The 11,032-nt window shown below is 34.2% G+C and overlaps 1 protein-coding gene across 3 annotated transcripts in view; it reads left to right on the top strand.

The window, feature by feature from the left end:
• LOC106874238 (fatty acid synthase) overlaps window positions 1-11,032 on the top strand; it is a 90,805-nt gene that overhangs the window by 42,758 nt on the left and 37,015 nt on the right. For all 3 annotated transcript variants that reach the window (XM_014921893.2, XM_052968171.1, XM_014921894.2), the window contains exons 5-11: window positions 1,467-1,667; window positions 1,791-1,913; window positions 3,282-3,512; window positions 4,461-4,900; window positions 7,259-7,489; window positions 8,362-8,551; window positions 9,223-9,452. In XM_014921893.2, the coding sequence (XP_014777379.1) occupies window positions 1,467-1,667; window positions 1,791-1,913; window positions 3,282-3,512; window positions 4,461-4,900; window positions 7,259-7,489; window positions 8,362-8,551; window positions 9,223-9,452 (1,646 nt within the window). The remainder of the gene's footprint in view (window positions 1-1,466; window positions 1,668-1,790; window positions 1,914-3,281; window positions 3,513-4,460; window positions 4,901-7,258; window positions 7,490-8,361; window positions 8,552-9,222; window positions 9,453-11,032) is intronic.

Here is an 11,032-nt window from a genome sequence, read left to right as displayed (position 1 = left end):
ATTTCGAGCGTGGCCGTTTTCGTGCGGGTGACACGTAAAAGCACCCACTACACTCTCTGAGTGGTTGGCGTTAGGAAGGGCATCCAGCTGTAGAAACTCTGCCAAATCAGACTGGAGCCTGGTGTTGCCATCCGGTTTCACCAGTCCTCAGTCAAATCGTCCAACCCATGCTAGCATGGAAAGCGGACGTTAAACGATGATGATGATGATGATGATGATAGTACAAAACACTTGCCCAAAATGCCATGCTGTAGAACTGGACCCATTTGGTTATGAAGCAAACTTCTTTCCACACATTCATGTCTGGGTAATAAATAATTCTTAACCATTTTGTGGTCATACGCTTAATGAAATTTACTATATTTTACAATTTGTTTTGAAAATAAAATTTTAGAGGGATTTATTAAGCTAGTTTACTTTTCCTTTATCAACCCATTCCCTTTCAGATTACTCAGTCAAATGTAATACTCTCTTATTCACATTGTTTTGAAATAATCATGCATTATCTTGTAGCTTTGAGATTTCAATGATGTGATTATTTTTAGAATGACATTGTAGGATAGGTATAAGAGGCTGGATTTGGCTAGTTTGAACAGAAAACAGGTAGAATATTTGAGTTGGACATGACTGGGTTAAATGCTAAAGGGTTAAGCAGATGCCCGGAACATAATTTAATAAATGTTCTTACAAAAATTTCTGAAGGAAAGTTATAATTTAAATACGAGCATTTTAAATTGTGTAGTTTTGTATATTTGAACCAGGGTTTAGTTCCAGGTAGATTGGTATCAAAGGATTAAGTATGTTACCTTTTTTTTTATTTTGGTTGTAACTTCCATCTTACTTTGTATCAGTCAGATAGAAAAAGACATGAAATTAATAGTTAATGACTTGTCATATTCTGATTACTAAAATGTTGAGCAACTTAGTTCTCTTTTACTTGTTTCAGTCTTTTGACTGTGGCCATGCTGGAGCACTGCCTTTAGTCGAAGAAATCGACCCCAGGACTTATTTTTTGGAAGCCTAGTACTTATTCTATCGGTCTCTTTTGCCAAACCGCTAAGTTACGGGGACATAAACACACCAGCATCGGTTGTCAAGCGATGTTGGGGGGACAAACACACACACAAACATATACACACACACACACATACATATATATATATATATACATATATACGACAAGCTTCTTTCAGTTTCCGTCTACCAAATCCACTCACAAGGCTTTGGTCGGCCCGAGGCTATAGTAGAAGACACTTGCCCAAGATGCCACACAGTGGGACTGAACCCGGGACCATGTGGCTGGTAAGCAAGCTACTTACCACACAGCCACTCCTACGCCTTGTTGATTTATTCACACCAATATTACATGTGAAATATTGGTTAATTAGTTGATGATTGTTGCTTGCTCTGCAAATTTGTAATTATACAAAGAATTTATTTATCAAATATTTTTTATTTCATTGAAGGTCCAAGTTTTGTGATTGACACTGCTTGTTCTTCAAGCTTACTTGCTATGGACCAGGCCTTAATGAGCATACGAATGGGCTTGTGTGATGCTGCTCTTGTTGGAGGTACCAGTCTTTGTTTAAAACCTACTACATCCCTACAGTTCAAGAAGATGAATATGGTTTCTGAGGATGGCTGTTCTAAATCCTTTGATGCATCAGGTAAGTTTCAGGGCTTTTCTATTTAAATTCTTTTTTTTATTCCACTTTTATTTCCATTTGTTTGATGTTTTCTGTATTCTATTTGAGCTTTAACCAAATAATTCTGTAAAACTTATTTTTCAGCAAATGGTTATGTTCGTAGTGAAGCTGTTGTTGTAATTTTTCTTCAGAAAGCTAAAAATGCAAAGCGTATTTATGCCACTTTTGTACATTCTAAAAACAATGCTGATGGCAATAAAGAAAGAGGTAAATTGGTTTCTTTTTTCACATAAGGATTTCTTTCTTGTAGTTTAGAACTGATTTTGATGTTGTATGGCTATGAGCTGTGGGCCTTTTTAATATGGCAAAACTTTCAGGGGCTACTGGGAGACAAAGTGAGCTCACTCAACTATGTGATGTCAGTGCGCATTGGAAGTGTACTATGAGTTAGTTGAGAAAGGAACTGGATATGGATAAAAACAAATATGGTGTACAAGAGAGGACTATGATAGAATGGGCATGTAATGCATATGGATGATGTTGGTTGTATAAAGAGGTGGTAAGTGCTCCAAGTGTAAAGGTGCATGGCTTAGTGGATGATTGTAAGATTGTGGTTTCAGTTCCTCGGCTGGGCAATGCATTGTGTTCTTGAGCTAAACACTTCATTACCTGTTGCTCCAATTCACTCAGCTGGTAAAAATGAGTAATTGTGTGAAGGACAGTCTCATCATTGTCATTCAATGTCAACTCTCCATACTGTCATGGGTTGGATGGTTTGACATGGAGCTGACTAGCAAGGAGTGGTCTAGACTCCAGCTGTCTGAAGCATGGTTTCTATGGCTGGATGCTCTTCAGCATCCTATGGGTTAATAAATAAATGTCACAATCTGGGAAATTGGTTTTATGAAACTATGGCTCAGGAAGGACCTTTCATCTTTGAAGTACTCCTAGTTGATGGAGCTTGTGGATGAGGGAAACAGAGAATGTGATATGAAAGGTAATGGCTAGTTTGTGAGTGGAAAGGGGTTAGATTCATGAAGGAAATGAAAGAGGGGATTTTTATAATCAATACAATTTCTGGGGTTAGAGAGGAAATCTGCATTCGAAGGGTTAAGGACTAAAATCCAGAATATTGTAACTTTAAGAATATGTTTAGTAACATTTTTATTGCTGTATTACTTTGGTTCTCTTACTTTGCTTTCTTTTATATTAGTTTCAAAATATTTTTCACAGCATTTTAAGAACAATGAAGACATTTGTAATAATGATTTTTGTATGTTTTTTTTTTGTTTTTGTTTCTGTCCAAATTTTTTCTGTATTTGTACATAACCACAACAAAAGTAGAAAGCTCTTGGCAAGTTGAGCTTCTGACTTGTCCTTTTTCCATCTCATTAACACAAAGTGAGATGGAAGTTACAAACAAAAATTAAATATGTGAAATTAATAGGGTATATGACCTCATATACTTTTGATCACTAAAATGTTAAGTCATTTAGTCTATGCACACCAATATTAAGTGAAATATGTGTTAATTAGTTAATTGTATTTATCATTTTAGTTATATATATATTGTATAATAAATGCTATATAATTAGTTGATTGTATAATGAATTTTTCAATTTTTTTTCCTATCAGGTATTACATTTCCGTCAGGAGAGATCCAGAAAAAATTAATTACAGAAGTATATTCAGAAGCTGGAGTTGATCCTAAAAATGTGGCCTATGTTGAAGCACATGGTACCGGAACACAAGCAGGGGATCCTCAAGAACTCAACACCATTGCTGATGTATTTTGTAAAGGAAGAGATGGGCCACTGTTTGTTGGATCAACAAAATCTAACATGGGACACCCTGAACCTGCATCAGGTAAAATGATATTTGAAGCTATTGCCATTCACTGACAGCTGTGAATAACTCGGACAAGAGTGTCTGGTAGTCAGCTGCAAAGTACAGAGGCTGCATTGTCACTAAATTTTGTTAATTAGAAACTTCTCACTTATCAGCAGAACAACAGAAATTTGAGAAGTGGCCATATGGATCCTTGTGGTTCAGCAAGAATAGTTCACGGTCACCCATTCGCCACAGGGATAGTTCACGGTCACATATTCGCCACAGGGATAGTTCACGGTCATTCATTCACAGCAGGGATAGTAAGAATAGCATATTAAATGCCTTTGTGCTGAAATTTATTTTGGTCATGCATTTATACTATACCCATTTTGTTTTTGAATATTTGGAACTTAAAACCTCACATAGCCCATGTTTGAAAAATGGTAGGAAATTTGGAGAGATAGTTTTGTCTATATTATGAAAGTTAAAGATTCTAAATGATTTGCACTTAGGAGTTCTACATACCATAAGAAAAGGATATATGGTTTTGTAAACTTGCTCAGTTATAATCTTTTCATAACGAATTCTGATTTGTATCAATGTATGAGAGTGATGAGGAATTACTAGATTGTTAGGAGTGTCTTAAGTAATAGACCAGCTTGTGGGTTTAACTCTTTAGCCTTTAAGCCAGCCCTATTCAGTCTAAATATTTTACCTGTTTTATGTTCATACTGGCCAGATCTGGCCTCTCACACCTACCCTACAATGTCATTCTAAAAATAATCAATCACATCATTGAAATCTATGCCATAATGCATGAATAATATAAAATATGTATAAAAGAAGCATTACATCTGATGAGTTAATCTGAAAGCCAAAGGGTGAAGATTCTTAAATTTATCGAATTTAAACCAAAGTCAACATTTTTACCATTCACTTCAAATTATTTCTAAACCTCTGATTTATCTTTTGTTTTCCCTCCAGGTTTGGCTGCTTTAGCTAAAGTCATCATTGCTATGGAAGATGGAATGATTCCTGCAAACTTACATTATAAAGAACCAAATCCTGATATTCCAGGTTTACTCGATGGTCGGTTGAAGGTGGTTACAGAAAGATTACGCTGGAATGGTGGATATGTAGGAATCAATTCTTTTGGTTTTGGTGGCTCAAACGTTCATGCTTTACTACGCTCCTACCCAACTGAAAAGCCTGTCCCACATCCTGCTTCTGACATGGCAAGATTGGTAACATTTGCTGGCCGTACTGAACAGGCCATATACGATGCCATGGAAATTGTCAAGGAAAGAAAGCATGATGTTGATTTCCAAGCCCTTTTGCAAGAGACAATTTTACTCTCCACAAATAATAAACCTTACCGAGGATATGCTTTTCTTAATATGGAAGATACTGAAATACGTATTGAGGTTAGAACAATTACATTTACTCATTGCTTGAATTGTAGTTTTGTTTGTGCTTCGCATTGTTTTATGAATGCCATAGAGAAGTTAGACTCTTAGTGTACTGAATCAGCAATTTAGATTACCTCATTTCTGTTTTTCCAGCTATAAACATCAACTTTAGCTGGTGTTTTTAGCTGCACAAAAAAAAAAAAAAAAATTCAAGAACTGTTTCTTGCACAGCAAATACTGAAGATTGTGTATTGAAGCTTTAATTATATATTTAGCTGACTTAGTTGTATTATAAATATAAAACCTATTTAAACATTCAGTTGAAGTAATTGTTTTCAGTTATTCTTCCTGTTGCTAACTTCTCACTTGTAAACTTGAAGTAAAACCTATTTTTATTTAGACAAACATTTCTTCTCCACAATACAATAGGTACAATTAAATTTTTATTAATTTAAATACTTGTTCTCGAACTGCAGTAAACTACACCAGATGATTTGACAAAGCTTTTTCTCTAGGAAACCTGAATGTGCTAAAATTGCGAAAACTGTTTGGTGGTGTGTTAGTCATGTTTTTACATGCATGCAAAATAATTTAGTTAACTGATATTAGTATCGACTTGCAGTCATGCCCCAAATCTGTTTGGTCTGTAATTTAAGACCAGTTGTATCCTCTGTAGTCTTCTAGCATAATTTTGATATTACTGTCCAACCCATGCCAGCATGGAAAATAGATGTTAAATGATGTTTAACTGCTGTATACAAACAAGGTGGTATATGATCTTATGAACCACAGTAAATAAGCAAATTTTAGACAACCTAATTCAATAATAGAATAAATAAATTTTATTTTTAGTATCTCAATGAAACCTATTGTGTGTTCCAATAAACACTGAAATGTCTTAAAATAGTTAATTAACTTTCAGTTAGCTGGGTGTGGCTGTCATTGTACATACACTACTATTTGTATGGAATAAGGTCTCTGTTTTTATCACTTTTGAAATGTAGGATAAATTGTTGCATGGAATCATGTTTAGGCTTTTAAGGATCAGCAGTTCATAATGGTGCTTCACTTGATCTTTAGTTTCAAATGCTTAACTCTTAGCTTTATTAATTACAATGAGAAAGCACAGTCTTAATCCTTTAGCATTTTAAATGGCCCAAATATTGTACTTGTTTTATGTTCAAAATGGCCAAATCTGGCCTCTCACACTTACCCTACAATGTCATTTTAAAAATATACAGTTGCATCATAGAAATCTCAATGCTACAAGATAATGCATGATTAATACAAAACAATGTATTACATTTGACAAAGTATGCTAAGAGTTAAACTGTAAGCATCTTCAGCAAATACAGCATCATTGGCAAGTATTCCAGATCTTTGGAACCAGAGGAATGCAATTGAGAACAATCCCAGTGCATCTTTCAAACTCTTAGTATAAAGATGGGTTGTATTGATGCCTTGACAACTTAAAATTACAGGATGTTACTGCCCTATAAGTAACCTTTTATTGTGATTAGGCATCTTGGGCAAGTGTCTTCGACTGTAGTCTTTGAAGTAGATTTGGTTGACAGAAATTGAAAGAAGCCCATTTTGTGTGCATGCATGAGTATGTTTGTTTACATTTGTGACACTCAAAAAATAACCATGCTACAAGCAATAAAATGAAAAACAATTTTTCCTGTCAACAAACTGTCTGTCAGAGTTTTGCATCTTTAAAAATGTTTGGAATAGGAGATACCTTACTTGAAAAACAGGTGTGGGTTTGCAACTAGAAGGGCCTCTAGCTGTAAAACAATACCTCTAAAACATAAAAATTGGCTGTGAAAATTAATGAAAATTTTTTTTTTTTCATAAATAGAAGATTAATCATATCAGAAAATGGAAATTCAATACTTTTGAAGTTTCAGAATTTAAAGAACATTTAAAACATACGAGGGCGTATTGCAAAAGGCCTGATTGAAGGCCCGACTTTTTTTTTCTTTTTTTTTCTTTTTTTTTTAACAGGGCTTAGAAAAACAAGGATCGCTGCAATAAGTGTGCATATGAAAGGGAAATATGTTTAATAAAACCATAATTGATCCTCTTGTATTTTCTTTTACCCAAAACCAGGAACTTTTCAGCACACCTTTGTATAGAAATCTCTTAAATAATACATTTTGTATTTAATTTCGATGTTTCCAATTCATTTGAAAATGCTTTCGAATATGTATTTGAAGATTTAGACATTTCAAGATTTGTAATTACCTCATGGCAAGTTTTTGGCCTTCATTTGTTAAAAAGCCAGGTCTATTCAGATTTTGGTAGCTTTGTTAAACATTTCTTCTCGTGTAGAATTCCTTATTTAATATTAAATTTTAATTTTATTATTAGAAATGTCCTCCTGAAACCAGACCCATTTGGTTTGTATTTGCTGGTATGGGTTCACAATGGCCTGGAATGGGAAAAAGTCTCATGAAGCTGGATGTCTTCTACAGTTCTATTATGAAATCTGATGCAGTGATTTCACCTCTGGGTATCAAACTAAGCCAAATTCTGCTCGAAGGAGATGAAAATATATTTAACAATGCCTTGTATTCTTTTGTGGGAATTGCTGCTATCCAGGTAACATGAGATAATAATTTTTACAACTATCTTCTATCTCATACTCATTTAAATAATTTACTGAGATTAAGTTGGTGAGATGGCAAAATTGTTACCCTGCTGGGCAAAATGCTTAGCAGTATTTTGTCCTTTGTTTTCTGAGTTCAAATTCCACTAAGAGGTTGATAAGATAAGTACCACTTGAGCACTAGGGTTAAAGTACTTTAAATAATCTATTCATTCTGGGTAAGACCCTAGTTTAATCAGGTTTTTCCATCTCATAAGGATGGCTTATGAAGCATTTAACATAATCTCTTGCTTATATCCAGTGTGGGATATTAAAAGTATTCTATACCCCTTACTAAGGGTACAGAATATTTTCTTAAAATTATTGGGTCCTTTTTTGATCGGATAGTAAAGTCCCAGTTTCAGTGGAGAGAGAAATGGGATGTTTCAATAATGATTTTAAGGATAAACATGGTACATGTGTATTGGGATTTGAGACTATGATGCAGGTTTAACTTCATTGGAGATTGCATCTTGCTCTCTGATGCACACCATTCCTATTTAATATAAATAGAAATATTGTAATGGAATGACAGAAACCCAAGTGTTGAACTGACCTAGAATATTTTCAATACGGTCCTCAGTTCAAATCTAACTAGTCAACTTTACCTTTCATCCTTTCAATTTCAAAAACACAAGTACCAGTCATATACTGAGTCACTTTAACTGATTCATTCAAAGTAGTGAACTTTCATTGGGAGAAATCAATTTTAATGAAAATATTAAAAAAAAATTTTTCTTTCTAGTTTCCAAACTGTAGTTACGTTTTTTTCACTAGTTTTGTAATAAAACAAAAAATGAATTTCCTAATACTTTTTAATTTTTAGATTGCACTGGTTGATCTTTTGAGTGCCATGGGAATAAAACCTGATGGCATTATTGGCCATTCTGTAGGAGAACTTGGTTGTGGTTATGCTGATGGATCATTGACTGCTGAAGAAACAATTTTAGCTGCTTATTGGCGAGGCAAATGTATTTTAGATGGTGGGTTACCTCATGGCAAAATGGCAGCTGTTGGTTAGTATTTATTTATTTTTGTATTTTATTCTTTTCGATGTAGTGCTGAACTAGATGTTTTGGCTTGTCCTCATTCCTCTTTTTATCATTATCATTATCATTTTAACATCACTTTTCCATGCCTGCATGGGCCAGATGGAATTTGTTGAGGCAGATTTTCTATTGCTGGATGCCCTTCCTGCCAGCTTCCTATTAAATATTAGAACTCCTTCCCAAATAAACATTTCAAATTTTCTAGGAAATTTTGATCTTTTGAAATTATCTCCCCTTAATTTCCACAACATTTTTTTTTCTTTCTGCAATTGAGGAAAATTTCAGTTCATAAAGAATTTTTCCATCAGTTCACTTTTCTAATTACACCTCTCGTGATTATGTATGAGGAATATGTCTATCAGAGTGAAGAGTATGGTCCTCAAGCAAGAAGGTTACTTGTATAATTGGAACAATGAATCTGTAGATTCCAACTTTCTACTTGGCATAGATTTTGCTCAACTAAAGCTGACCTCGTTTTAAATAACGAAAGGAAAAATCTTGATTTATACAAAAATTAGTATGGTTTTACTGGTCATATTGCTTGTTTTATAATATTTTTATTTTAAGATAATCTTGAATGTCATTTCTAATATTGTCTGTTTGTTTCTATTTTTCAATTTTGTCATTCACTTTATAAGGTTTGACTTGGAAAGAAGCAAAAGAAATGTGTCCTGAAGGTGTAGTTCCAGCTTGTCACAATGCTGAGGATTCTGTTACAATTTCTGGTGCTGCTGACTTGATTACCAATTTCATTGAAGATCTAAAATCTAAAGATATCTTTGCGAGGGAAGTGCAGAGCTCATCTGTGGCCTTCCATTCATATTATATGAAGCAAATAGCTCCTGCATTACAAGCAGCTTTAGACAAAGTAAGTTGGGTTATGGAGATCATACATTTTTAATTTGGCCTTTGTGTGCTGTCTGGACTGTTAAAGATTGTACAAATTAAAGAACAAACAAATGCTCACAGCCAAGTAATTCAGCTTTTACTAAATTCATTATATCTGCCTTCAAACTGGTTCTCGTTATCAACTTTGTAAGATTTTACAAGTTAGCCATTTCCAGTTAACATATTGTGCTGTTGAGCATATTATTTGGCTAATTTCTATTTGTCTGTTTCTCTCGTTCTCTCTTTCAAGGGTCTGTTTCTCTTTTCTTCCTCTCTCTCTGAGTTTAACTTTTTGTTGAAATTGTCCCACTTCCTTTCTCCCTCCCAGTATAAGTCTATGAATTCAACTAAACTAATAACTACAATATGAAAGAATTCCAGTATCATGTGACATGCCTTGAGGTAAAGTTAAACTGTTCTCCTTAGCTGAGCGTACTTAGTTGTAAATAGTTAACTTTCACTCGACATGTAGATACAGCCCATAAAAAGAATGGTTCTAGGAATGTTCATTTGAATTTCAAAACTGTATTGTGCTCTCCTAAGAAAAATTGAAATACACTTTTCTTTTTTTTAATTATAATTTGGAGGAAGGTTTGTGTTTTTCTTTTTTAATGGGCCTCCAACACTAATTGCTAGGAAAGATGGGTTGAAACCCTAATAGAGGGTTTACTATTATAGGAAGCAATGCATCATACTAATAACTTATCTTCAGACCAGAAAATGAATTCTTGCAACAATTTGGACTCCTAAAGAACCTCAGGAGCCAAGGTGTTTCATGTATTGTGCTACCCATGGGTGTTAAACAGAGCAATGAATTAAATTAACCATCCACAAATATATATTAAGTTAAACAATCAACTTTGTTCTAATGAAAATAGTCCTAATAAGCCATGTTTAGATTATTGAAGTGCTAAGCGCTTTTTTACTTTTAACAATTCCAGTGTTAAAAAATTTGGTTTTGAATTTAGAGAATTTTTGTTTTTCATTACCTTAGGAAATTTCATTAAAAGGCTTTCTTTAAAGTTATATTTTTGAATGTTTGATAAAAAAAATTGCTGTTAAAAACTACTGCTGTGCTTACTATCTGAATGACTTTTATCAAATGGTATAGGCACAGGAGTGGCTGTGTGGTAAGTAGCTTGCTTACCAACCACATGGTTCTGGGTTCAGTCCCACTGCGTGGCACCTTGGACAAGTGTCTTCTACTATAGCCTCAGGCCGACCAAAGCCTTGTGAGTGGATTTGGTAGACGGAAACTGAAAGAAACCCGTCGTATATATGTATGTGTGTGTATATGTTTGTGTATCTGTGTTTGTCCTCCCAACATCGCTTGACAACCGATGCTGGTGTGTTTACGTCCCTAACTTAGCAGTTTGGCAAAAGAGACCAATAGAATAAGTATTAGGCTTACAAAGAATAAGTCCTGGGTTGACTTACTCGACTAAAAGGCGGTGCTCCAGCATGGCTGCACTCAAATGACTGAAACAAATAAAAGAATAGAGGATTAGTATTTTATTTATTGGAAAGCTTGAAACTATTAAGATAAATGAATTTTAATTA

The sequence above is a fragment of the Octopus bimaculoides genome, chromosome 1 (assembly GCF_001194135.2).
Source record: "Octopus bimaculoides isolate UCB-OBI-ISO-001 chromosome 1, ASM119413v2, whole genome shotgun sequence".
Lineage (NCBI taxonomy): Eukaryota > Metazoa > Mollusca > Cephalopoda > Octopoda > Octopodidae > Octopus > Octopus bimaculoides.
The sequence above is the reverse complement of the archived record's forward strand: the minus strand, read 5'-3'. Positions and strand labels throughout refer to the sequence as shown.